This window comes from Mustela erminea, chromosome 3 (assembly GCF_009829155.1).
Source record: "Mustela erminea isolate mMusErm1 chromosome 3, mMusErm1.Pri, whole genome shotgun sequence".
NCBI lineage: Eukaryota > Metazoa > Chordata > Mammalia > Carnivora > Mustelidae > Mustela > Mustela erminea.
In genome coordinates, this window is record NC_045616.1 from 27,267,789 (window position 1) to 27,294,810 (window position 27,022).

Here is a 27,022-nt window from a genome sequence, read left to right on the forward strand (position 1 = left end):
TGTTGTATTGGATAATTAAAGCACAATTTATTTTTCTTACGATGATGGATAGTTCAGTATTTCTCATTATTTACTATTACAAACAATGCTACATGAATGCCCTTGGACTTGTCTCCTTGGGCACACATATGGGGGTTTCAGTGGAAAAGTTTCCTAGAAGTGATATTGCTGAGTCCTAGGATTTATGCATCATCAGCTGTATTTTGATGTTGCCAAAGTGTTTTCCAACATGACTGTGCTTTCTTACAATCCTTTTCAGCAAAGCTGGAGCTAGCTTGCTTGCTTTCTTTCCTTCTTCCTTTTTTCTTTTTCTTTTTTTTTGGAGCTACCTTTCTAAAACCAATATGCCAGATATACTTGCTATATAGTTTTAAGAGTATTTTACTGCAAAATTTTACTTTCGTTACATGAATTTCCCACACTTTCACCAGGTCATTTTTTTGGCTGCTTCAGAAAGAATGGAGCAAATACTAAAACTTTGGTTGTTTCATGTTCATTCAGAACAGAGCACAAAGTCTACAGCAAAACTATGCTTTATTTGAGTGTTCTTCCAGAATGAATCTTTCTCTTCATATAAATTTCACTCTCTTGCCTTCATTGTCACTGCTTGAATGAATCAAATTTCTGAGCTTTTTGACATTTTTGTAGATCCTGAGAGGTCTGTCTCAGCACTTTGTGCATGGGTTTTGGTATTTTTCTGCTTATTTTAAATCTTTTGAAAGGAAATGAAAGGAAAATGAATGTTGGTGTCAGCATTAATTCATCTCCTTAAATTCCTTCAGTGTTTAAAGACCTACTAGGTATCTAATTTAAAATTTCATTTTAGTGTCACACAGATGTAGATGTTAACACAACCTCCAAAAACACCTTCCTGAACTTGAAATTGTTGCTCTAGCCTGCAACTTGCTGAAGCATTTCTTCACTTGAAGTTCCTTCCATCTTGGAGGAAAAAAGTCAGCCCACATCTGGTAGAACAGATGGATAGAGGTACCGTGTCCTTGTATGGTTCAGTTACTTGAGGAATTTCATGGTGAGGAGGAGTCGAGGGAGAGGAAGAGAGAGAATCTTAAGCAGGCTCTGTGGTCAGCATGGAGCCTGATGTAACACTTGCTCTCACAACCCTGAGACCATTACCAGAGCTGAAATCAAGAGTCGGACACCTAACTGACTGAGCCATCCAGGCACCCCCACACACCCCCTTTTTAAACACAGTGAACTCTTAAATGGAAACAAAGTTGAACTGATGATGGAGAGTAATGATAAGGCTCAAATGAGTCCCTAGAGCTTTTCTGAGGAGATCATCCTTAGTTCCTGTTTAGGCTTACATTTCGGTATCCTGGTTTTCCCGCTTTAATTCTTCTTCTACTGGAGAAATAAATAAGAAATATCATCAGTACTTTCTTGCCCATTGTTTCTTTCCCAAAAGACACTGAGTTTAAATGTTAACTCTTAACAGCACGGACCAGAAAGGGTCCAGGATTGTCCTGAGTCAGTCAAGTAGGCAGACATATATTTTTGGTCTCTCTAAATAACGTTGATAGGAGGTGCTGGTCTTGTTAGCACGATGAGCCCTGTTGAGGAAATGCCACATGCTATGAATCTACGTTGTTGGGACTTGATATTTTATGATGTTTAGGAAGCTTTTATTTTGGCAGGGGAGCTTAGGTGAGATGGATGTGATCAGATTTCTGTTTTGAAAGATCTGTCTGGCCGCAGTGTAGAGACTTGGAAGGTGCAAGAGGGATACACTCGGAAAACACTTAGGAGGCAGATTCACCTGGATTTGGTGATGGCCAGGTGCCGGGGGTCAGGGGAGAAAACCACATCGAGGTCGAGTGAGTTGCCTCAACTCCGACTGGGTACACAGCTATGGGATCTAACCGAGCACCTGAGATTTTCATCCCGGTTCTGTGTGAAATGGTGTAAAGTCAGTGAAGCCTCATGCCCTGTGCTGTGCTGTGCGATGCTTGGAAAACCCTGAGTATTTTCCCTCCGGGCAGGTAGGAGGCAGGCAAAAATGGTTGGATTCCTTTAGTTACGTCGTTGGGGGCGTGTAGGAAGAAACCCCTTTATATTCATTTTCAAGGCTGACTGGCGAGTGTCATTTGTTCAGACGAGCCATCATTTATGGTAGCAGCCACTATAGGTAAAGGTTAGGGATGTTGTTGGTTTTTTTTTTTTTTTAATTTATTTATTAGAGAGGGAGGGAAAGAGAGCAAGAGAGAGTGGGCACCCACGTAAGAGCAGGGAGGGGGGAAGCAGGCCTCCCACTGAGCAGGGAGCCCGAAGCGGGGCTTGATCCCAGGACCCTGGGATCATGACCTGAGCCGCAGGCAGATGGTTAACCAACTGAGCCACCCAGGCGCTCCGCATGTTAGAGTTTTACGTGCTGTTGATGCCATTAGCTGGGAGCACAAAGGAGAATTATACTTCTCAGAATGCTTTTTAATTATTTTCACCAGGAGCTCTCAAGGAAAGTTTGTTCATCAGGGAAGGATAGGGCAGAGGGCTGGGTCATCAACATTTTTGGCTCCATTTTAGATAAACATTGGTGTCTGAGGAACTGATGGCTTTTGTTCAGTGTCGCACGGGCTGTCAACAGCAAACTCGGGGTTGAGGCGTTGAATCTTTTAGCTTCCTAAAAAGGACACGACAACAGTAAGCACAACAGAATAACTACCATGGGATTGAACCGAAATGCAAAGCCCGTCGTTCGTTTCCTCAGGGAGCAGATGTATCCGCCGTGTGAAATTATTCTGTTCTCTGCCCTGATCCTCAGACCAGGAATTTAAAGAGGTCATTAATCTTAAATATAATATAATCTAGGACTCTCTTTATTTGTCCCAGACGACCTTAATTATCAGCTATGATCACGCTCTCACACTACCCAGTTAAAGTTTCTCCAATAGTTGCCTTCATTAGATTGATGTCTTTTATTTGGGGGGAGGGGGTTAGTGGAAAGGTTGGGAGTGGAGACAAATGAGTTGAAGAAAAGCAAAAAAAAAAAAAAAAAAGTCAGCTGTTTAAAATGACTGGAGATAATAAAAGAAACTGTCATCACTAAGCCCTCTGGCCCCCAGAACAGAAATACTGAGCTAAATTAATATGAATGACAATAATAATTTTAGGGTCTACTGTAACCAACAAGTCTGTCTGTAAGACGTATTTTCCTTGTCTGTTTGGAAGAGACTGGAAAGACTGATGGGAGGGTAAGAGACATGATTTGTCAGGATGCTTTGAGGAATACCCCAGCAGTTACCAGGATCCCCTTGCTGATTTTATTTGAAAAGGACCAGCCATACTGTGGTCCTTCTGAGAACTGTAGCCCTTCCTTCCCGGATGCCGCTAGGACTGGGAGTCCCTTCTGGAGTTGCTGTATTTATGGAAACCCCTCATTTCCCACTCATCGAGACCATATCTGCCAAGGTGCCTGGGGCTGACCTGGTTTCCAGAGGTGGAAGCCAGTTACCTTGGTGGTCAGTACTGACTCTGGGGGGGGGGGGGGGTGGCACGGGACTGATGTTACGCATGAGACTTTTTGTTCCATGCTCTTTGCCTGGCTTGAAGCAAATTTGATTTCCTTGGAAATGATCTTAAAAGCAAATTCGCGTAAGGTGCCTTAAAGCAACCTCAGTGAAGACATTGAAACCCATACAGAGCAGTTAAATTTTTTTTCTTGCTCTTTTTGAGGGTCTCTCTCTCTCTTTGACAGTCCTCCTTATAGTTTCAGAACCTGACAGCTGAAGTCCCACATCCTCTGCGATGTGTTAGTCCATTTATTTCATCTAAATCGGGGTGGGAGGAGAGGTTTTATTTTTGTTTTTTGGTTTTGTGGGGTTTCTTTTTTGGTTTTGTTTTGTTTTTACCAGTTCTGTGTATTTCTATAAAGCTCCACCTGCTTTCTGCTGGGTGTCACCGACCTTGTCCAACCGACGGTCACTGCCTCCCGAGGACCATCGAACAGTTCCGTGTTTGAGCCCGGGGGCCTCCCATGTGGATGTTCCAGCCATGTCCGCCTGGCCTCTCCCTTCAGCTTGCTTTGTTTATCCAGCAGCTCATTACTTAAGAGTAGCCTGTCAAAATAGGTTTAAATATCCTTTGGGAAACATGGTCCCTCACATCCTTGAGATACCAGAAATATGTTGAATACAGGGAAGATGGGCTTGATAAGAAAAACATGGTCGACTTGCATCACCCAAGAATATTTTCCCCGTTACTCCGGTTGAGTTTCCACAGGCTCTGATGAGCCCCCCCCACCCCAAACCTCCAGGCCCTCCGTTTCTGCGGCTGACACCTGAAGACACTGAGGGAAGCAGGGAAAATGATTGCTGATGATCCGTTCTAAATACTTGACCTTCTGACCTCTTCTCTAGATATATGACCAAGATGGGACACTACAGCACTTTATTGATGGTGGGGAGCCGAGTAAGTCGAGCTGGATGAGGTATATCCGATGTGCAAGGCACTGCGGAGAGCAGAATCTAACAGTAGTTCAGTACAGGTAAAGTATATCTTGATTTACCCCTTAACAGAGCTGCGGCCCTTCGGCTGGCATTGAGGAATTCAGGCCTGCTGCTGGTTGTGAAGGACCCCGCAGAACCCTGCGGGGACGGACAGGGATTTCTTTCCCCAGGTTTCTGGAGGCTTCCTAAGTTCTTGCAACAGTCATGTCATGAAAATTGAGGAATAAAGGTGTTTGTGGAAGGCCTCTTTCCCCTGGGTGCACCTGGTCAGGCTCCTTCGGTATCATCAACCCAGACATCCGCCAGAGCCTCTCAGTGAGCCTGGAAACCCCGCCCGTGTGGGGTGATCGCCCTTCCCCCATCCCCTAAGCAGACATGGGCTTGCACAGAAATTGAGCCCCAGACCCCTTGCAGCCCGTGCTCTGCAGGCTTGCTGCCTCCGGAAACTCTCCTTCGCACAGAGGCGTGGGAAACGGAGCACGAGCGCCCACCCTGCCCGAAGGTTCCAGGGAGGCTGCTCTTCTCAAACTCGGGGGCTCCGCGGCAGGGGCTGAGCCGCCATCCCCTCTCCTGCTCCCTCGGAGGGTGCCAGAGCATTTGGCTTTGGCCCTTCAACTGTTCAGACTGTGTTTCAGGGGATGAGGCAGTTGCAGAGCCTAGAGAAGCCCCCGTTATCCTGAGAAGGGTGCGCAGAGCCCAAAGCAGGGCGAGTGGAGGCGGGGCCTGCCTCCCTCGTTTCCCAGAGTCTCGTGGGTGGGGGAGGAGCCAGGTGGATTCCCGCCTCCCCTCGGTGCACCTGTCTGTCTGGCATCCCCACTTGGTGCTGGAGTCCAGACGAGAACCCAAAAACAGATCACAGGGGGGGAAACAAAGCCCTTTCCTCAAAATCCCTCGAAAACATGTGCCGGATAAATATATGACCTCAGTTATAAACAGCCGTGTTCCCTTTAGAATCAGAAGCAACCGTTTAGCTTTATTAGGCACCACAGACACATCAAAGCAGAAGGCCCTGTACTCGGCAACTTGGAGTCCTGCCTGTGGCTATTTATTTCCTTTCTTTCTTTTTTCTTTTTTAGTTTTTAAACATGAAGCCCTTAAAAAGGAAAAGGGGGGGGAAAGAGGGAAGGCGGAGGGGGCTTTCTTCCCCTTATAGGTTAAAGACTGCACGGATCTGGCCGCCTCTCCGAAGGTCTCCAGTTCAAAAGGAACCCATTTGGGCAGCGAGTGACTCACTGCCTTGGTTTCTCGTGCAGTTAAAGTTCATTAAATAATGGTTTTGGTGCAAGAGTGCATGACGGTGTTTGGTTACACGGCCGTGTGCAGGCTCTAGAGCATTCCCGTTTCTGTCATGAAGGTTTGATGAAACTCGGAGCTTGAAAATGAGCAAACGCTGTGCTTGTTCTCATTCGGGGAGAGATCACCCCTGGGGAGCCCTTGAGGCAAACACTGAATCGGGGGAAGCAAGAAGCCCCCAAAAGGAAGGTGGGCAAGTCAGTAAGTCAGTCACCTACCTGTCAGTCTTGAGTGGATTTTACAGCTCCCCCTCCCAGGACGGCGCTTAAACGTCTAGATCTCTCTGCCGATCTGTTTTCGATTACTTCGGATCGCTCTAAAACGAACTACAAAAACACAATTAAAAAAAAAAAAACTGGCATCCATCACCAGTGACCACGTCCAAGAGTAAGAAAATAGAAAAGTTGGACCCTGAAGAGCCAGCTTCATTTTTATTGTACATGAATGTCCTCTTCACGAAGAGTCAGCTGGTTTAGATTCATTCTGTTATGATTTGTAATATCTAAATGGAATTTTCTTCAAAGCGCCCTTGATTGATTGACCCTTCGCTGAACGTTTTGTTTTTATTTTGAGGCTGACAATAATGTTTGTTGGCATGTGTTCTGCTTCGACTGCGTTGGGACGCCACGGAGCTATCTTTATGAGTCATCCAACCACAATACTAAATACATGTCAGCAAAGGAAATATTATCTGAAAAGGGAAAAATCCCTTTGAAGTGCTTCAACATGCAGAGATTTCTGCGAGCTTTGGAAGCTCTGCCCGCTTGTAAGGAACGGTGTATGCTTACACTTTTTTTTTTCTTCTCCTTCTTTTTTTTTTCCCCCCCTCTCGGCCTACTCAGTGCCTCAGAAGACCACCCATCGCTCGAAAACAGTTCTGCTCTTTCAGCGGCAAAGTGTGTCATTTGGTTTTAGCACATTCATTTGCCGGGCGCTGTGTTTATATTAAGGGAAGCCAAACCGAGAGATGAAATGTTACAAGGGTGAAGTACAAAGTCGACTCAATTTTTCTCAAGTTAGGAGATGCCAGTGATTTATAGCTCGGCTCCAATTTTGATTTTTTTATGTAGCAGTGGAAAGAATTAATAAAATGCACAGCTCTCGGAGTTGCGGGAGGGAGGCAGGGTGTAGTGAGGTCCGGACGACTGGCTGGAGTTTTTGTCAGATATTCATAGAATGTTGGGAAAAACATTCTGCTTAGCTAGCAGTGCCCTCGTGAGACAGAATGGCAGCAAGGAAGGAAAATAACAAGATAAATGAAATTTTTGCAGCTGCGAGTAAAATATTGAGAATCTGCACTTTTTTATTGATCTTTATGATTCTATTGCCAAGAGCCACTTTGCGGTGACGAAATATGTTGACAAGTGCATATCTCACTGCCGTGAAAAATGTGGTGAAGGATTCGCCCGATGTCTGCAGTGTTATACAAGGAACAAATTGCCGTGCTACAGCCAATTCCTTACAGATAGGCTAAATTTAAGGCCCACCAACCCTAAACACTTTTATCTTGAACTTGAGGCTCCTATGTGTAGCCATTCTTCATGGAGGAAACTGGTCACGGTCTCCTCATTTTTTCCTTCTTTCTTTCCTTTTTTTTTTTTTTTTTTTAAATCTGTGAGTTTTTCTTTACAGTACCGAAGCCGTTATGAAAAATGTTTATTTCTCAGTGCATTCACTCTATCATTTCGGAAGGTAATCTTTCAGCCGGAGTCAAGCACTCCCCTTGTATTTATTGAATTTCCATTCATTCCCCATAAGAGGGGTTCTCTTTTCTCTTGTATCAAACTTTAGGAGACAGGCAACGGGGAAGATTTTTTTTTTTAACCTCCCTCAGTCTTTCGATCCCAAAGCTGCTTCATTTTACTGCAAAATTGGGGACTCCCAATGCCGAGTGGCGGGAACATGTGTCATGCTTTTCCTTCAAATCAGAAATTAGTAGTATTAATTTATATAAGAGGGTGAGGCACCAGTGTCTGTGATTTGCCAAGAGACAGAATTTTCTCATTAGTATGAGTTGGGATTTTTTTTTTTTTTTTAATGAGCCCTAGCTTTCTGTTATCTCTGTCTCTTCAGCCCCAGTGTTCTGTGGAGGGACATTGTGGAAATAAACTGTAAGGTGTTTATTGCTCTGGGGTGCAGGCTCTGCTTGGTTGCTGGGAATGATAAGGTGGGGTGTGCAGATTTTATTACAAACAAACTGTTTAGATGGAGCTGGGCAGAACTTTTTGGGGGCTGATAACAATGTACCTCTGACTAAGCTGGGTTTTCTTTTGTTTTGAATAGGTCGAATATATTCTACCGAGCCTGTATAGATATCCCCAGGGGCACCGAGCTTCTGGTGTGGTACAATGACAGCTATACGTCTTTCTTTGGGATCCCCTTACAATGCATTGCGCAGGATGAAAACTGTAAGACTTTATTTTAGCTCTGAATTCACCTCTCACAATACCTCTTTCTGAAAGCTAATGTCTTAAGAGCGTTGCTTGAGACTCCTGTCATACGGTTCACTCTGATGCGTGTTGCAAATGTGCACGAGTCTGTTTCCTCGGTTTCTCTTTCCCTCTGTTGTCCTTTGCTTTCCCACAGGGCGTCTCGACTTCCCACAGGCCCGTTCTGGCTTCACCGGTTGACGATTCCACAACCATTGTCAGAGTTTTAAATGATCTCTGGCAGCAAGGTGAAGGCCGCTGGTGTTTACTGAGTACCTACTACGTGTCTGGTTCCCTGCTTGCCTCCTAGTGGGGTGACCAGAGCAGCACGAGGTACAGCTCCTGCTCTCAAGTGATACACCATCCGGCCAGAAGCATGCTATAGGCAAAAATGAAATAATGAGAAAACAGTGCTATGTAATGAGGAGAAAAAGCCCTCTGATTGATGAGGTGTGCCTCCTCCTAAGTAGTCCTTGGAGTGAGAAACGGTAGCAAAAATTGTAGACCCATCCCGGAGGAGTTTGTCTCCCTAAATGTCTTAGTCTAAAACAAACCACATAACGCTCTTCTGTCTTTATGACCGTGGCCATCGTTATCTCTAAAAAAAAAATAATAATAATTTCTACCATCCAGGCAAATTCAAACCTTGAAGCCATTTCTACTCAAATTTGTATTTATGTTTTATCAATTTGGGGGAAAATGTTTGAAGGTGATTTCCAGGATTTGGAAGAGAATGAGGTCATTCTGAGGGGTTTCCAGTGAGAAACACTGGTTTCCAATGATATCATTTTTTTCCCCCTTTGGCCCCAAACTGCCAAGGGATAATTGTGATAAGCTAATAATTTGGGATTATGTAACAGAAAAAGATGGAGAGAGAACAGCTCTCTTGAACAAACTTCATTTTGGAAAAGAAGTGTTATTTTTCCTTTCCCACTGACTTTCTCCCTCACAGACACCAACACACACACACACACACACACACACACACACACACACACACAATCTAAAAACGAAAAAAGTGTTCATGCTCTTCCTGAGGAAAATGCGACAATTAGAGACATTTCTTTCCCACGTTGTCCTTGTGTTCTTGGCGAAAACACAGAACCCTCAAAAAGCGTGTTCCTGTCAGCCTTCCCTTTCTCCTTTACCCTAACCCCAAACCAATCTCAAATCAAAGAAAGGAATCTTCAGACATTCAGTACCTTCCTCTTGCTTCTCAAGTTTCTACCAGAAAGTTCTTTTCTGCAGTCATGCTCTGGGGGAGTGTCTGAGGGAGTGCCTGTTTCCATGGAGGCAGATCTCAGTGTTGGACATGCGTGTGTGCCGGGTGTTAAATGCAGCTATGCACATGTGACCAGCACATGCCATCTCCCCACGTCTCCAGGCCCTTGCTGTCCTCACACTAGACCACGGTCCTTGTATGGAAAGACCCCAATATCCGGCCCCCTGACCTGCCAACATGGACCTAGCTCCTGAATCTTGACGTACCCCCATCTTCTGGAGTATGGAATTGATCTGTAGGCATGTCCAAAATCCTATAAGGTCTTCTTTTTCCTCTAACAAAACTCACTACAGATCTGAAGACTGTATTATTATAGTCTTACAAGTTGTGTAGCAAGTCTTGCTTATTGTGGTGTGCATGTCCAGAAGTGTCTGAGAATAAGCCTGTCAAAGCCTCGAGCTCATACGGACATTGCTTGGAGCCCAAGGATGTGTTCGCTCAGTGCTCAGGTGTTTATCGGACACCTGCAGTGGGCCTGTGTGTCTTTATAGGTCCTACAGATACAGCATCCAAGAATTCCTGCCCTCATGCAGCTTACATTCTAGTGGAGGAAGAAAGATTAATACATGACTGAAGAAGTGGGTACATATGTTGTTTGTTGGGTGGTAACGCTTTGTAGAGAGATGAAAGCAGAGAAGGGAGGAGGCATGCCAGGAGTGGGGAGTTGTGGCTTTTCAGAGTGATCAGGGTAGGTGGTCTTGGGGTTGAGATCTGAAGAGGGGAAGGGTCAGCCACATGTTGTTTGGAAGAAGGGTGTTCCCAGTGGTGAGGTGAAAAGGGTAGAGGCCCCACGATGGGGATGTCCCTGGCCTGTTGGAACAGTGTTCCCAGAGTCAGCAAGGGTGTTTTGGAGCGAATGAGGTGAGAAGGTCACTTCGTTATCAGGTGAAGCATGAACAAGGACCCCCTGGCAGAAGCCTGGCTTTTCCTCAGTATGGACCATGCGAAGGGCGCTTACAGCGGAGTTTAAGTTTTGAGCAGAAGAGTGCTGTGTTCCAGCTGCCATTGTTAAGAGGATGACTCTGGCCACTGATTGGAGACCAGACAGTAGGACTTGGGGGTGGAGCAAGGAATCCAGTTCCAGGCTCTTGCAGGAATCCAGGGGGAGAGATGATGGTGGTGGTTTGGGCCAGTGTAGACATGGTGGAGGCGGTAAGAAGTGGTTGGATTCTGGATGCACTTTGAAAGTAAAGCCAACAGCATTTGCTGGCACCTTAGGTGCTGAATGAGAGAGAAAGGAGTCAAGGATCACTCTAGGGCTTTGGTCTGAGGAACCAGAAGGATGGAATGGCCGCTTACTGAGTTATGAGGGAGAAATGGAAACCACCATGGAAATGACTTCTTGGGGAATGCATTTCTTACCCTTGATGTGATCTCTGAGGTGGAAGTCATACATTTGCAACCTTGCTTCCACCTCATGATGCTGTTACATAGGATCGGGCTGGAGGAACTGGGGGGTCTTGTGTGCCATTCACAGCCACCTGACAGTAGATATTCAAGAGCGTACCATCTGGTCCTTGGATTCGGTGACGAAGTGCCGACAAAAGGGTATTTTCTGGAAACACCAGATGCTTTGCCTTTTAATCCTTCTCTCTCCTAGTCTCCGACTGCTTAAAGCACTCTTGAGGTTGCTGATTATTGAATTCCATTACCTCTCCCAGGGTTTCTGTCCTATCATTTAGCACCTGAAATCCTCGGAAGAAAAACTGAAAAACCGCAGCGGCTCAAAGTACTGTGGATTCAGGAGGCAGACCAAGCGGCTCTTGTGCGTGGAGTTCTGAGCTCAAAGTGAGGGTGGAGGGAAGTTTAAAGAAAATGAAGTCATTGATGAAAATGCTCCATGGTGACAATCCCCCCTTCCCCCCGAGGGTATTACAGGAATTTTATTTCAGTTCCTGTCTCCAAGTCATATATCTGTCATGTGATTGGCCACCCAAGAAACCAGCGGAAAGCTTCATCAGATAGCGTAGGGGAGATATATGACTTTAACTCTAAGATGGATTCTCATTCCCCAGGATTCACGGAGAGAGCCAGGACTGCTTTATAACGTGGGCTCCTTCCTCTGCACACAGAAAATACTCGGTGTGATTTAAAAGCACAAACGTGTGAAAGGGCATGGACAGATAATTTAACAGATAGCCTTCCACAGCCCTGAGTAATTTAAATCATCTCAACTGGATTAGCAATTCTAAGACAATTTTTATCCCACTGAGCTAGCCACAAAATAAATCAGATACCTTAAAAAAAAAAGAGGCTTCTGGATACCAGAGACTTAGGTGACAAAATGCCTCAGCAGAGCCTCCTTGTCGGGCCACGGACACGCACCAATTAATAAGCGCCTCCTGGAGCAGTGTGGAGACTTTTGTCGCCATTATTTGAAGGGATGAAACATCTCGGCCCTGTAGTTTCCTTTGTTAACAAAATGGTTACGTGGCCCAAGACGCTCAAGGGAAACGTGATTTTACTTAGCGAATAATACTTCCTGAGCATTTTCACGTCTTAAAAGATCATTTTCCTCCCCTGGTCCTTTTAACGATGCAAGTACACGTTTCCTCCTGAGTGGGTGCGGTGGGCTGAGGCTTGAGAGACCGTCCCCTCCGGGGGCTCCCGTGAAACGGTGGGCGCCCTCAAGGTGGCCACCCTCAAGACAAGCCCCTGAAAGCTACGCGGCCCCAAAGAGAAGGCAGCGTTTCACACAGACCTTGGGGCTCTGGAAGCAATTCCTCTGTTATTTTCTTTTTTTAAAAAACTAGGGTTGTAAATGTAATAGAGCTCCAAGGAGAGAGCCGCTCCATCCACCGTGGGCCTTTCCGAAGAGCCCGAAGGAAAGCCGGTGTCGACAGATTGCCTCCGTGAGGAGGAATGAGGCTTCCCAGAGCTTCCGGTGGGGGATTCGCTCCCACCGAGTGTCAAGACCATAGTGTGTTCGTATTCATCTCAGAGGAAATTAAAAAAAAAAAATAAAAAACGGAATCAATGTTCAACAAGTCTCCCTGCTGCTCTTTCTGCCTTGGCCTTGTGACACCAAGGTAGAGGAATGTGGACCTCTTCGTCCCTGCCACAGTTCCCACGCTGACATCAGCGCTGCCTCTTTCTCTCGATTGTACAGACCAGGAAACAAAAAGGGGTTCCTCTGCATAGGGCCCCTCACCCCTGCTGTCTGGCCGACAGGGAGGAGCTAGGCCCAGGCTCAGGTCTTACGTCTGGGAAGTTGGAGAAGCTTGCAGTATTGTTGGGTCGAGCCCTGGGATGAGGAACACGGGGATGACAGGCCCAGGCCCTGTCCTCAAGTCTAGAAGAAGGCATGTGAGCACACAGAAACACAGCAGACACAGTGCAGGAACCTGGTGATGCGGCCGTGGGCATGAAGCCGAGCTGAGGGGGATTGAGCCGAGCGCTAGTCTAGCTGGGAGGCGTCTAGGTTCTAGGCCCCTTGTGTACCATGCGAAGTTGGGTTTGCCCTTCTTCAGTAAGTCCAAGGACTGGAAGTGACTGTTCCATCTCTGACTGAGGACCCGAAGAAGACTCCCCACCATCCAGGAAGCCAAGGAGCTATGTCATCTCAGGCCGCTGGGAAAAACCGAGTGCTGCTCTCTAAAAACCAGCCCTGGCCCTTGGGGTGTTATGGGGCTGGATTTTGTACTACCTGCCGGCTATAGAAACCTTGGGCCAACAAACAAACAAAGATCGGTCCAGAGCCGCAGAAACCTGTAGGGTGCTAGAAGAAGCAGAGAGAAGCCACCCCATAGGGATGCCTCTGTATCTGCAAGGACTCCCAGCAGAAGACGGCACCCCTGGAAAAGCACCCACAGCAAGAAATGACCAAAAACCGCAAGCAAATCCACTGTCCTTAAGGATTTGATCTCTCTGGGTGCTTGGGAATGCTGAGGTGTGCTACCTAGATTGCAACCTTGTTATTAGCTCGAGGCACTCATTCCCCCAGTTTGTGGGAGAATAAGGCGCTGTCAGCTTGCAGATGAGTTTGTCTCCAGGAATTACCTTCTGCCTAAGAGAGCATCTCTGCCCTCAGCGGTGCTCCCCTTCCATGTGGCCCACGTCCAGTGGCCGGCCGATGTGGGGGCTACTAAGGACTGCTTCACCTGTCCCAGAGCAGAACGACTGTGAAGTACCTCCCTAGCTCCGGAGCTGTCCATCTCCTCCATGGACATGGTCCTCCTGCCCTCAGAACTGCAAATCTCCATTTCATAGTCTTTTCCCCAGGGACCCGACTTAGGTATTCCCAGATTTGCATTTCCAATCCAGATCTCTCTACTGAGCCCCATATTCCTGTCCACTTATCTACTCCACCTCTGCCTTTGGTATCTCACCAGAATGTCCAGCTCCGCATGTACAACCGAAACCATTCTGCTTCTCCCCCAGTTCTGTAGCTCACCCCCATTCATCCAGTTCTTTCCAGAAACCCCAACACCTCACTCTCACTCACCTTTCTCTCCAATCAGCTACAAAACCCTGTTGATTAGGTATTTTTACGTGCGCTTCTTTTCATCTCTTCTGCTACCCTCGGTCAATGAGAGCATCAGCTTTGGCACGGACCAGTGCAGTAGTCTCCAGCACGTCACATTTTCCTCGGCGGCATCACAACGGCCCAAGTGAAGTCTCATTGGTTTTCTTATTTTATTGTTTCAGCTCATTTGTGTGTTTTGTTGCTAGGGCATTTGGTTCCATAGATAAAAATCCAGGAAGTGCTATGGACTTATAAATCCCCTTAGAAGTCAGTTGATAGATAACCAGATCTTCTTCCAGACATTTGTGTGTGTGTGTGTGTGTGTGTGTGTGTCTACTCTATTAGATCACATTCTCCCTCACTTTCTCTGGCTCTCACTCTTCTCCTTGCCCTTTTCTGCAGATAGTAACATACTATATACATTGTTCTGTACCTCACTTTTTCATGTAACGGTGTAGAGTGGTGATACATTTAGAATATAAATCTCATCATCTCATACCCTAATTTAAAACCCTTTCTTGGCTTGCCATTACTCTTACAATGAATCCCCAGTTCTTCAGTACAGTAGCCCATGGGCCATATAGAGTCTCCAGAAAGTATTTTGTGTGGCTCCCATCGTGCTTGACAGAATGAGAATTTGAGTGTTGTTGGACTGGCCATGTCCCATTCAGTTTGTTACAGATCCTACATCCTCTCTTGAGCCCCTTCCCTGTTCAGCATCCACACAGACACTATGGCCGAGCTGCCCACATTTCATCTTCTTGCATTGTCTTTTTTCCTCCTTCCCACCTGATACCTGCACACCCTATAGGACTCACATTCAAGATCACTGCCTTACGGAAGCTGCCCCTCACACCCCAGCTGTAGCCACAGAAGTGATAACGCTTTCTAGGAACCTCTTCGTATCTCTCGTAACATGCATCACGCTTGTAGCAACACACTACATTGTTCCCATTTTGTTCTTTCTGAACCTGGGAGATGCCTTGCAATGAGTGGGGATTGTTCACAGAGCAACGTGCAATTGATGGCATTTTAGATTTGATGAAACCGAGTAAGTACTTATTTGTAAAGACTTTGTTTGGTATCTGTCTCTCTCACTGGAGTGAAGTGGCCTGAGGCCAGGGGCTGGGGCTTCCTTATTGCTGGAACCCCGCAGCACCAGGGGTGTCAGGCACCGAGCGGACGCTCACTAGGTATTTGTGGGCTGAATAAATGTTGACGAAGGTTTGTTTTAGGGATTCTGCATATGCCATTCCCAGTCTTTTCATTAGCCTGGGTTGGAGGAGTTCATGTGGTTCCTTGACACTAGATCCTTTCAGACTTGGAGAGTTTGCTCTCTACTTTTTCATCTTTGTCTGGTAGGCGGAAGAGACTGTACTAGCCAGGTGTGTCTGTGTAGAAAGTACTTCATTGTCAGGTCACTTTGGTTAGTCATCTCTGGGCATCTTGCATTTGTCTGAATGGGCTGTCCCCTCTCTGATAAGGTCCTGTGTCTTTGAATTGTTGTAGGCAGCGGCGAGGCTGCCTTTCAGAAAGAACAGCTTTCAGTGTCCTTTAAGTCCTGCTTTAAAAAAGCTATACTTCGGGACAGCTGGGGCGCCTGGATGGATCAATCAGTTAAGCATCTGCCTTTGGCTCAGATCATGATGCCAGAGTCCTGGGATTGAGTCCCGAATTGGGCTCTCTGCTCAGTTGGGGAGCCTGCTTCTCCCTCTCTGCCTGCTGCTTCCCCTGCTTGTGTTCTCTCTCTCTCTCTCTGTCAAATAAGTAAATAAAATCTTTTTAAAAATAAATAAAAAATGAAAAGTTATCCTCCCTCGATTTCTAGGGTCTTATGGAAATGTGTAGAAGCTCTGCAGGACAGTTTAGAGCTCAGATGCATTGCTTCTGTTCCTGTCCTTACTGTTTCTTCTCTCTGCATTACATGCTCATTTCATTCAGCAGGATTGGATTGAGTCATACTTAGAGTAGAGGAGTGTATACCAAAAGGGAAATAGTGTCTCATTGTTGCTGCTTACAGTTTAAAAGCGTATGACCTCTGCTCTCAGGCATCACAGAGAAGGCAATAACGAGACAGAGCAAAATTTAATTCCAGCCATCTGCACCGTTATTGCCTGATAGTACTACTACCTCGGATCCCATGTATCCCAGATTATTATACAAACTGGTGTAAATTCTTCTTTATTACCATGTTGACATTGGTCATTAAAGTTAAATTCATTTGCCCACCAATTCTCATGCTTCGTATAAAGGAGATGTGACCTTAACCATTTTTGGGAAAATTAATTTATTAGGTTATTTTTCAGGAGAGGTGAGAAGTCAGAATTTACAATCTGTACGTAAAGTCGCCTTTGCTTTAATTTCCCCCAAAGGCATTATATTCCTCTTCCCACGGCGAAGCTTCAGGCTGGTGACCCTGCTCTCATGCGTGCTAGTGGTATCCTCATTTGACGATCTTTCCACCGTGCCTTCCTGTTGGTCTGGCGCTTACCACCCTGCAAGAGCTTCGAGTTGCCTGAAAATGTGTGGGTTCCCCGGTAATTTGTCGCTTCTGATTAGTTATAAACAGGCGACACAAAACGGGTTCTGCCCTGATCTGACAATGCTGCTGTTACTTTTTGCTAGAAAAGGACTAAGCCCCTGTGTCAAATATCTCTCTTTACCTTTCAGTGCCTATTTTTAGAGTAGTAGTCTGTGTGCAGTGATTTTTTATTTTTGGAAGCCTGAAATGTGTGGACAGATTTCATATTAATTATACACTTTTGCCTCAGAGGTCAAAATTACACGTAAATATTTACCTATAAGATAAAGACGGACACACATGAATGTGTACATGGGTGTGTAAAGGTGTATATATAGCATGTATGTATATGACATACATGTTTATAGGATATAGTTACACACACACACACACACACACACACACACACAGAAAACACTGTACTGGCCATAAAATGTTCCTTTTATTTTTGAAAAACAGCTGGTGAGCAGTGACAAAATACAAGTGTGGCCAGAAAAAAAAAATGCCTTGTAAGTTAGAAGGCTAAAGCTTCCAGCTCAGCTGTCTTTAACTGCCTGTGTGACCCTGGGCAGGTGCCAGTATTGGACCTTCTGGGGCTTCAGCTTTTTTGATTCATAAGAAGAGAGGGTTGGTTTAGATCCGTGATTCTCAAACCTGATGGTCCATGAGAAGCACTTGGGGGAGTTTCTAAAAGTTCAGATGTCCAGGTCCTATCAAGAGAGTCCGATTTATTTATTTATTTATTTATTTATTTATTTATTTATTTATACAGAGGGAGAGAGACAGCAAGAGAAGGAATACAAGAAGGGGGAGTGGGGGAGGGAGAAGCAGACTCCTTGCTGAGCAGGGAGCCTGATGCAGGGCTCCATCCCAGCACTCTGGGATCATGACCTGAGCCAAAGGCAGACGTCTAACAACTGAGACACCCAGGCATTCCTGATTTAATTTTTTAAGAGCCTCTCCTATGAGTATAAATGTGCATTCTGCTGCACAGACCCTAGGGTCTCCCCAGGTCTGTCAGTCTCTTGCTTTCTTTTCCCTTCCCAAGGCAGGATGGGCCATGCTGCCCGGGCCCCATAAACAGAGCTGTTCCTTTTGGTGGATTTGTATCATAGCTGTATCATTGTACCATTGTATCATAGCTGATAGAGCTGCATAGCTGTATCAAAATTCTACAGAACATTCTCTGGGTTGGAGAGTCCTTAATGGCAACAAAGTATCCACTCGCACTCCACTGAGAATGGCACCTCCCTGTCCACCCAAACATGGAGCCTCCTGATGGTCACTGCCCACCACCATTCGCTCTTTGCTGTTGAACTGCTTGAGTTTGCGTGCTACATAGGCATCTTCGTGATGGTCTGTGGCAGGGAAGGACAGAAGCCCCCAGGATATCTGTGTTCTTCCATGTAGCCTTGAACCAGTGGTCCAGAGCCATGGTTTCCTTCCCACCCCCTGTCTTTTTGCCCTTCAACCTCTTCCAGTTTTTTTGGTCTCTGATTTTCTTCTCTTGCCCACCCTGTAACCTTTCATCTCTTTGACCCCTGAAATAACCAATAAATGCATGTTATCGATGCAGGAGTTACTTAAAACAAGAACGGTAGTTTCAAAGTGTGTTAGGTTCTGATCCCTTCTGCCCATGTGAGCTGACCAGCAAGTGCATGAGCCAGATTATTAGCATCATAACAACTTAAAAAAAGAAACCGATTTCACCTCTCTTAGTTTCCCTTCCTCAGAAGTGTTTCTTACTTCTAGTTCTTTCCCCACCATTGCAGTCCACACCCATCTTCTCTCCTTCTAGTCTCTTCTCTACAGTGGTGGGAATGGTGGCTACCGTTGATGGGAGGCCTCATGAGGGACGCTTTCATTGTCTCATTTACATGTCCTAACAGGAGGTTTCAGGATGAACCCCGTGCTCCTTAGGGTGCCACATCTGTGGAGTGGCAACCGTGGCATTTTCTAAATACTGTCTATGCATTGACTTAATCCTCAGGGTGACCCATTTTACGTTTCACCCAGGACAAAATTGGGGATTTCGACTTTCAGACTTGCCAGCCATCCCAAGACTGATATAGGTAATGGAGTTAAGATAGAGGACATCTCAACCACTTCGCCATGCTCCTGTTACTTCTAGGATTCTTACTCCCACTGGCCTCCTTTTACAGATGGGGAAACTGAAGCACAGGGAGTTTTGTGGGTTTTTTAAAATAACTTCCCTAAGATCACCAAGCTAACAGAGGGCAGAGTCAAGATTTGACCCCTGGTCTTTCTGATTCCAAAACCCGAGTTGCCGGCACCCTACTCTGTTGCCCCACCCCTACTCTTACCTTAGTTGCTGCACCCTGTCTGTAAATCACACCTGACTCAAACCCACCCTGAACACTTTTCTTGCACTCTCTGCACAGAAACACTCTGTGTCTGTTTCCTAGGTCTGATGTCTTTTATTTATTTGGACTTTAAGGAGCCTCTGAGATTTACCTCCTCTCATATCCCTTATTCCCACGGTGTTGAGAACCCATTCCTGCTTGGTCAGCCCGTCTCCATCACCACCCCACCAAGGTGCCAGACTTCTGTCTCCAGGTGTCTTTCACATTGCTGCCTTCATCTTTCAGCCTGTGCTTCTGGAATGTTCTGTGCTGGCAAGGTCCAGTGGAAGGCCTGAAATCCCGAGGGCCTGGATCTCTACCTTCTCAGCATTGCTCACGTTTACCCTCTGTGGGCAGCCACCCTTTCTCTCCCCCTCCTTTGCTGTTTTTTCCTTCTGAACACCCTCTAAACCTCAGAGGCAGTGTGGAGTCTCTCATTCTGAAGACTTTATGCCTCAACCCATAAGTGAACTCTGTGAGGCAAAGACAGCGTGCCAACAATCCTGAACATATAGTATTTGCTAAAGAAGTAGGCATTGAGGGAGCTAGGAATTTGCAAAAAGCCTGCTTCCCCCACCCCCCGAGGCAAAGAGTCTAACTGTGTTACTTTGGAGTCCAGAAGAAATTTTAAAATCTTGATCTGTAGGATTTTTTTTTTTTTAAGTGTGTGTTATTGTGTTTATTTTCAAGGCCGGCAAAACTGATCTTGTCACCCTCTCGCTGTTCTCCCAGTAAACGTGCCCTCGACGGTCATGGAGGCCATGTGCAGACAGGACGTCCTGCAGCCGTTCAGCAAGAGCGGCAAGCTGCCCCCCGCCACCCAGCAGCGCTCCGTGGTCTTCCCGCAGACTCCCTGCACCAGGAACTTCTCTCTCCTGGACAAGTCCGGGCCCATGGAATCAGGATTTAACCAGATCAACGTGAAAAACCAGCGAGTGCTCGCAAGCCCAACTTCCACCAGCCAGCTCCACTCGGAGTTCAGCGACTGGCATCTCTGGAAATGCGGCCAGTGCTTTAAGACTTTCACGCAGCGGATCCTCCTACAGATGCACGTGTGCACACAGAACCCCGACAGGTAACCCCGAGTCTCGCTGCTCCCCACGCAGGGCGACCGCATGGCTTGTCTTCTGCCCGCCGGGCATCCAGGCGCCTCCTCTGGCTGCACTGTGCCTGCGTGGGGGCTATGGAGGGGCGGGGTGGGGGAGAACCCTGTGATGGGAGGTGTGTGCGTTCTGGAAGGGCACAAATAAATGGTGGGGCCCCTGCTCGACTTTATGGTCGAGATGGGCTGTGGGTTATGGGGAGGACTCTGCTCTTGGTGTCCACGCTGTTCTGCCCACGTCCAACAGGGAGCAAAGTAGATGGCGCACGCCTGAATATCATAGCTGGAAAAATGAGGTCAAGCTCATCAGAATCCTCTCTGTCTTCCTAAGATAATATAGCTGGCTGCTCTGCTTGCTGTCACAGGCATTTCAGGGTTCACCTCCAGTGTGCCGTGGGTATGAACTTAATTAAGTACTAAGAGGTAATGAATTGGAATTTTTTGCTTAGTACTATTTTTCTTCAGAGCATGCAAAGCCATAAATCCTGCAAAGCTGTCAAAAGGAAATACCTACTCGGCCAGTGATGTGGAGGAAAACAGATGCCACTTATTCAATAAACTAATATCCACACAGAAGAAAAATGTTGACTAGATACCTCAGAGTCAAAGTTGGTTTGAAAGTTTGTCAATAAAGAATTTTATGGCCATGAACTGAGGATGAAATTTAGCTGAACAAGTGAATTAAAATTTCAGGTGCTCTGACGAGTGGCACAGTAGATATAATGGAACTATTATTTATGAATCAGAACTGGTTTATTCGACAGTCTGGATAGCTAGGAGCGCAAAAGACAAAAATCAAAATAATTCCATAAGAAAGGAGTGTGTTTTCTCTCTCTCTCCTTCATGTCCTGTGAAAAATTTGATTAAACCCCAAATATCCAAGAATAGCCTTGAAAACGCACTTTGCATGGAAACGCCGGAAAGGATTTTTTTGGAAGGAGCATGGGAGACTCGGAGGCAGGTCTTCTGAATTATTTTCTTAATTTGGCCACTGGTTCACTGAAGTCACTCATACTCTCTGCTTTGTTTCCTACGCCGGGCTGTCCCCTCCCAGCCATGCAGAAAACTCAGCAGGGACACAGAGAGTGGAGGGGTTGCAAAGAGGGGATGGATCTCTTCTAAAATAATAGAGTCCCTTTTAGTGTACATAAGCACATACATTTATACGTGTGTATGTTTTAATTTGTGCCATTCTAGAAACCACTTGCTTAAGCATCAGAGCATTGCTGTAATTAATGTTGAAATGGTTGCATGATGGGTGTTAAGGCAGCTGGGTCTTTTTTTTTTTTTCTAGGATTTTTATTTATTTGACTGAGAGAGAATTCACAAGCAGGGGGAGCGGCAGGCAGAGGGAGAGGGAGAAGCAGTCTCCCCAGCTCCCCACTGAGCAGAGAGCCAGATCTGGGACTCAATCCCGGGACCCTGAGATTGTGACCTGAGCTGAGGGCAGACGCTTAATCAACTGAGCCATCCAGGTGCCCCAAGCAGCTGGGTCTTTATAATCTTTTACTTCTGACAGGAGAGGCCCTAGTAAAAATATCACCAGATCTGAACATCTTAGTACTTTTTGGCTTTACAGGAGTTAGGAAAGTTTTGAAAATGTTTTCCTCACTCAGAAAGTGTTTTCTTTGAAAGTTCCTCTCTCTTGCAGGTGTACATAGAGCTTTAAGATCTATCTATCTAAAGTTCGCCCTGCATTTTCATAGTTTTTTAAATATTAAAAGATGCATTAATTTGTGTGATCGTCAACATTTTAATCGAGTGCATTCAGATGTGTTTGTATCTGCTGTATGCACAGGTGCACTGATGTCATAAAAACTGAACATGCAAAGTGAAATGAAATGATGGTTGGAAGTTTCTGGATATTGGAATTCAAAGCTTAGCTTTGAGTATGATTTCATGCTAAATATCACATAAGACAATGAGAATAGGTCGCAGTAAATAGTTACTGAAACAGACTATTTTATCCAACCCCAATTACATTAGAAAACCATATGTGTATTATGGTTCAAGTCCCTAGGAAGTCTGTCCCATCAAATAATAGTATCATCATTTGCAAAGCATCTGTATAAACTGCCAGAAAAATACCTGACAGATGGAGAAAACTTACCTATACAAAATGCATTTTGTATCTCGATACACTGGTCAGTGCAGATTCTAAGCTAATTTAGAATTATTGGCAAAAGTCTGAACAGCGTGAGATTTCCATCCTGTGCGAGATCCTCGTGGGCTTATTTGACTCAGATCCCCAAGTGTGGTGTGGCCAGCCTTCCCAGATAAGGTACAGTGGTGGGCACTTGGTGCCCAGGTAGAAGGGCAGAGTGGGATCTAATTACTCAAGAGGTGGGTTTGTACTTCTCCCTTCCCTGAGCTTTGTTGCTCAACACTTGAAAGGTGGTCACCATCATTCATGGATCAGTTGAATTCAAGATTTATGACTTCAAGAAAATTGGGCCCTTTATAGGCAAAGTAGTAAGGTACATTGCTTCTTAATCGTGTCAGGGAGATGCTTGAATTACTCCCATTGTATTCAAATTGATTATTGGAGGTAAGGGGCAAAGAGTGGGAGATACCCACTCCCTTGGATGCACTTGTTTCTCTCTAGGTATCCAATTTGCTTTTAGCGTGTAGGACTGGAAGAGCTCTTTTCTGTTCTAGACCCTAGAATGCTGTCTCGGAACTACCAAGTCTGGAAGCAAAAGACATTCTCCATAATACTTAACCACATGAGTGAATTGCTAAATAGGAGAAATATCCAGAACTAAATTGAGGCATCAGATTTCTATACGATGGTCCTGAAATTTGGAGCCTTTTCTCTTATTATCCATGGGGAGAATTACAACTGCTGAATGTACGTATTTTCCTTAGGTATTGACTTCCTAAACGAGCTGGCTTTTCATCTTTGGCAGTTTGTGCCCATTCAGCAGTGACAAAGCTTAGGATGTGCCAGTCAGAGATCGTTTCCCCTCTGTTTGAAAAACTCAAATGCTTTTATTTTGATAAGAAAAATTTGCTAGCACCAGAGGCGAAAAAGAGAGACATCGAAGACAAAGTCAGAGGGTAAACAGGTTAGAGTTTCAAACAGGTCCAAATTTGAAACAGGCCCCTGAATCTGAGGTCCAAAAGATTTTTCACTCAACAGACAGAATATTTGGCCATGAAATCCAAGACATTTGAACCTTCATCAAAGAGACTGTATTTGTGAGTTTTTCCATGTGAGAGACCATCAAAAAGTCTCTGCCTTGATATAAAAGAAAAAGATCTGGGGACACCTAGGGTTGCCAGTGTTACCATTTTTCATTACTACATTATTTACACTAAATGCAGAAAGAAATTTCAGTTGACCTGGCCAGATAGGAATTAGCATTAAAGATTAAAAACATGTCTAGGAGGGTCCGGGGACCACAGAGATGTTATTTCTTGATTTTTGTCTGTTAGTATTAAACAGACCCCCAATTTTCTTCTTCCTTTTTCCCAAGTTACTGACTTTGTCTTTTCCTGAGTGAATTCAAAGGGAAGAAGCTGTTAGGTTGTAGATCCACCAAAATTTTACATAGGAACTTCATAAACACTTGGGGTTTTTGCATTAGCTTATGACCTAGCCTAGGATGGCTTAAATCCCTTTTGCTTGAACCAGGAGGTTAGAAATCCCTTTTCTCTTCTGTTTTTCTGCTGCAGAAACTTTCAACAGTCCCACTGGGGGGGCTCCAGAAAGGGGTAAGCAACGCCTTCAATCTCGGTCGATTATTTTCGGATGACCATGTCTTCTTTTTATTTTCAGCAGAAAGTGTCGTTATAATGCTTATCTTTATGTTGCATCCTTTTCTTGTCCCCTTTTTGATTTTTGTGTGGCCCCTGTTTGCCTTTTAGCCTTCTGGGTACCCCATCAGCTCCTCACATTTGTGCTGTGTTCAGTATCATCATCTGTGATTGGTTTGGTGGTACCAGAGGGCAAGATGACCCTCCAAGGCGCTGTTTGGTAGGAGGAGCCTGGAGAGAATCCATCACCATCCCCATAATCGTTTCTTAGCAAGGCGTCCGTGTTCCTGTGTTCCGCTGTCCTCCTCCACCCTTCCACACCCCTGGTCCCCAATCCCAAGTGGGAAGCTTCTCTTCTTTCTAGGGTTCCATGTTCTCCAGGTCCTTTGGCTCCGTACTTTTGTCACTTCCCAGAAATCTTTCCTCCTTCGGTCGAGTTGCATTCTTTTCTCCCTCCTCACAGCCAGCAGGGACCTAAGAAGTGCTCCCTTTGAAGTCCTGTGAAATTTGCATGAGGGCGGACTTGACTTGGGGCAGAGACAGAATGTGGGCCCAGCCGAACAACATTTGTCCTGGAGGCTTCTGTTGCCGTGAACGAAAAATCCAAAGATTAATATTTTAAACCAAACCACACTTAATTTTGTTAAATGTTTCATCCTTTCTGCTCTGTGTACACCAAACCAATTACAGACTCAAAGCAAATGAATTGCACATTGTCCTGGAGGGGAATCTTGGGGAGGGTTAGTGCCAGTCACAGAGAGTGCCCGGGGATGTACAAAATTGTCTCGCCACTTTCTGTCTGCTTAAAAATGGACCCACAGTGATAAATGTTCACTAGGTCAACCCAGGCTTTGTCGGTTTTGTAGTTATTATTATTCTTTTTTTATTATTGAGTATGGGACACCTTCTCGTTTTCCATGAAGCCTTGATATTTCTGTGTTGACACTAGTCACACACAAGGCTAGGTAAATTGAAAATCATCAAAATTAAGTAATAAATTTCTCATGCCATGAACTGTGGCCCTAAACCATGGAGCTCTTGGCTTCCATATTGGATAGCGTAGGCACAGAACGTTTCCAGCATCGGACAACAGTGCTAGATGTCTCAAGTCATAAAAAAGCCATGAGCTTCTTCTGGCTTTAAGATGTCATCCCTGTGTGAGGAATGCTGGTTGCCTTTCTTTTGAGAATAATGAAATGTCTGTGGATGAAGACTTGGGGAGAATCCGAGTGCTGAAGGAAGGAGAATCCCATTGAGCTGTGAACCCGGAAGGAGAAAAGCCAAACGCAGCCCTCCATGATGTCCTGAGCTCCTGATGGTAGGGAGGAAGAACTTTGGAGTTGAAATGGATTGTATCTACCGTTTTAGTAACAATTGCTGGATTGCCGTTTGGCCAGACCTTGACAAGTTAAGGATTGCCGTTTGGCCAGACCTTGACAAGTTAATGAGAATGTTAGTCATCAGAATAAAAAGCTGAGTAATGGCAATGAATTCCATGCCCTTCAGGTGTAAATTGTGAGTCTTAACCCCTGTGGCCATTTTTTCCAAAGAAGATTCCATAGTGGTGATAGTTTTTTCTGAGCCCTGCCCTCAGTTTTGGAGAATTCACTTTGTCTTGAATGTAGGCCTTTGTCTTTACGTGAAGCCCAACAATGCAGTCCGTGTCAAAATTACTTTTAGATTGTTTCCTTTTATTCATTTTTTAGGAAATAGCAAAAATCCAGGGAAAGAAGGAATCTTGTCTAGTTGCTGGATATGGCTTCTGTAGTTTCTGAAGGCCGAGTTTCTGTAGATTTCTAGGCTGAGAGAGAGACAAGCTGTTATTACAGTGCCAGCTAGAGTATACGTTTTAGTTCTGAATGGTGTCTAAAGTCAGCTTCTGCTAAGGCAAATGTAACCATTTGGTATAAAATCTTATTCTTCAAGGTGCCGAAGGATGAAAGTATATCACTTTGTTTCTTGAGATCAGTTAAAGTAAGGTTTAGTTCTACATTTTGGTACTAGATTTTCTTGTTGCCTTGAATTCTCGGATGTTTACTAAGTAAGTTTAAATGGTTTGTATTCTAATGAGCATGAACACACACACACACAAACGCACACACACACACACACACACACACACACACACACACACACACACACAACGTTAGAAGGCTCCATGTCCAGGGAGCTGTCTTGTAGACGCAGTAGAAGATGGAGGTCATAATATTGGTGCCGTGTCTCGTGGGGCCTTGTCTTGGAAAGATCCCCAGGCAGCACGTGGTTGTTGATGATCTGGAAGGAGGAGCAGAACACGATCAGATGCAGGAGAACAGCTAGCTCAGCGTATTGCTCTTAGCAGCGAGAGGAGACAGTCATCCGGAAGTTGAGTTGACTTGTCCAAGTCCCACAGCTGCCTGATGCTAGCGGCTGAAGCAGGGCTCCACTTTGTGGTCTCCCCCTTTTCTCTAGACCTTTCCATTCAGTCCAGCTTAATTCTACAAGGTTTTTATAAAGCCGTGCCTTAGGTTATTGGATACCTAGCAAGTGCCTCTTGGGCCAGGACTGGCCAAGGGGGATGTGTTAGAGTCCTCTATGCCTTCCCTTGGGATTCCCTTGATAGGAGAATCCGAGATAAGCCTCCTTGGGGTCATTTCTGCTCTTCCATGTGCAAATCTTTGCCTTGGCGACTATTAACGTAAAACGAATGGATTGACTTCTGACTATAGGAAATAAATCTCTCCAACTTCTGACAGCGGACTTAGAAAAAAAGAAGAGATTAATTGGTTTTATTTAGTGGCTTATTGTTTATTGTGATAGCTATTAAAAATAGGTAACCAGAGGCTAATCACTGTTAATGGTCCCTTCACTATTAGAAAAATCAATTGTCAGGGGATATAGCATATATTAATAAATTATTTTGTTTATAATCTTCCATAACATTTTAAAAAGTGGACTCCTGAGAGAATTCTTTTCTTGAGGCACATTCTAAGGTCAATGGTTACTACAAAGGCCAGATCTGGCAGGGGGACCTTTCTGTGTACATGAAATTTTAATGGCGTTCAAAGCATTATTTAATAACATGCACGTGCAATTATCAAGATTGATAAACTCCTTACCAAGGACGCTTCTATATATTTTTTGAAACTTGTTTGAAAGCAGTTAAATAGATTTCTAAATGTAAGTAATTAAAATTGTATAGTATTGAGTTATTGACCAATCCTGGACTATTAATCAAGCTAAAAAATTCTACAATCAGTGCTCAGTGCGCTGAAGCCTGGTAAAATAATAGTGTTGGTGTTCAGTGAGGCAAGTAGCCACAATTAAGCACTTCACTTGACAAATGAGCGGGTCCACTTTATTTTG

The 27,022-nt window shown here is 45.1% G+C and overlaps 1 protein-coding gene across 2 annotated transcripts in view; it reads left to right on the forward strand.

Annotated features, from left to right (window-relative positions):
• Positions 1-27,022, forward strand: part of PRDM6 (PR/SET domain 6) — a 103,950-nt gene that overhangs the window by 66,959 nt on the left and 9,969 nt on the right. For both annotated transcript variants that reach the window (XM_032335483.1, XM_032335485.1), the window contains 3 exons: positions 4,374-4,501; positions 8,040-8,164; positions 19,549-19,891. In XM_032335483.1, coding sequence (XP_032191374.1) covers positions 4,374-4,501; positions 8,040-8,164; positions 19,549-19,891 — 596 coding nt within the window. The remainder of the gene's footprint in view (positions 1-4,373; positions 4,502-8,039; positions 8,165-19,548; positions 19,892-27,022) is intronic.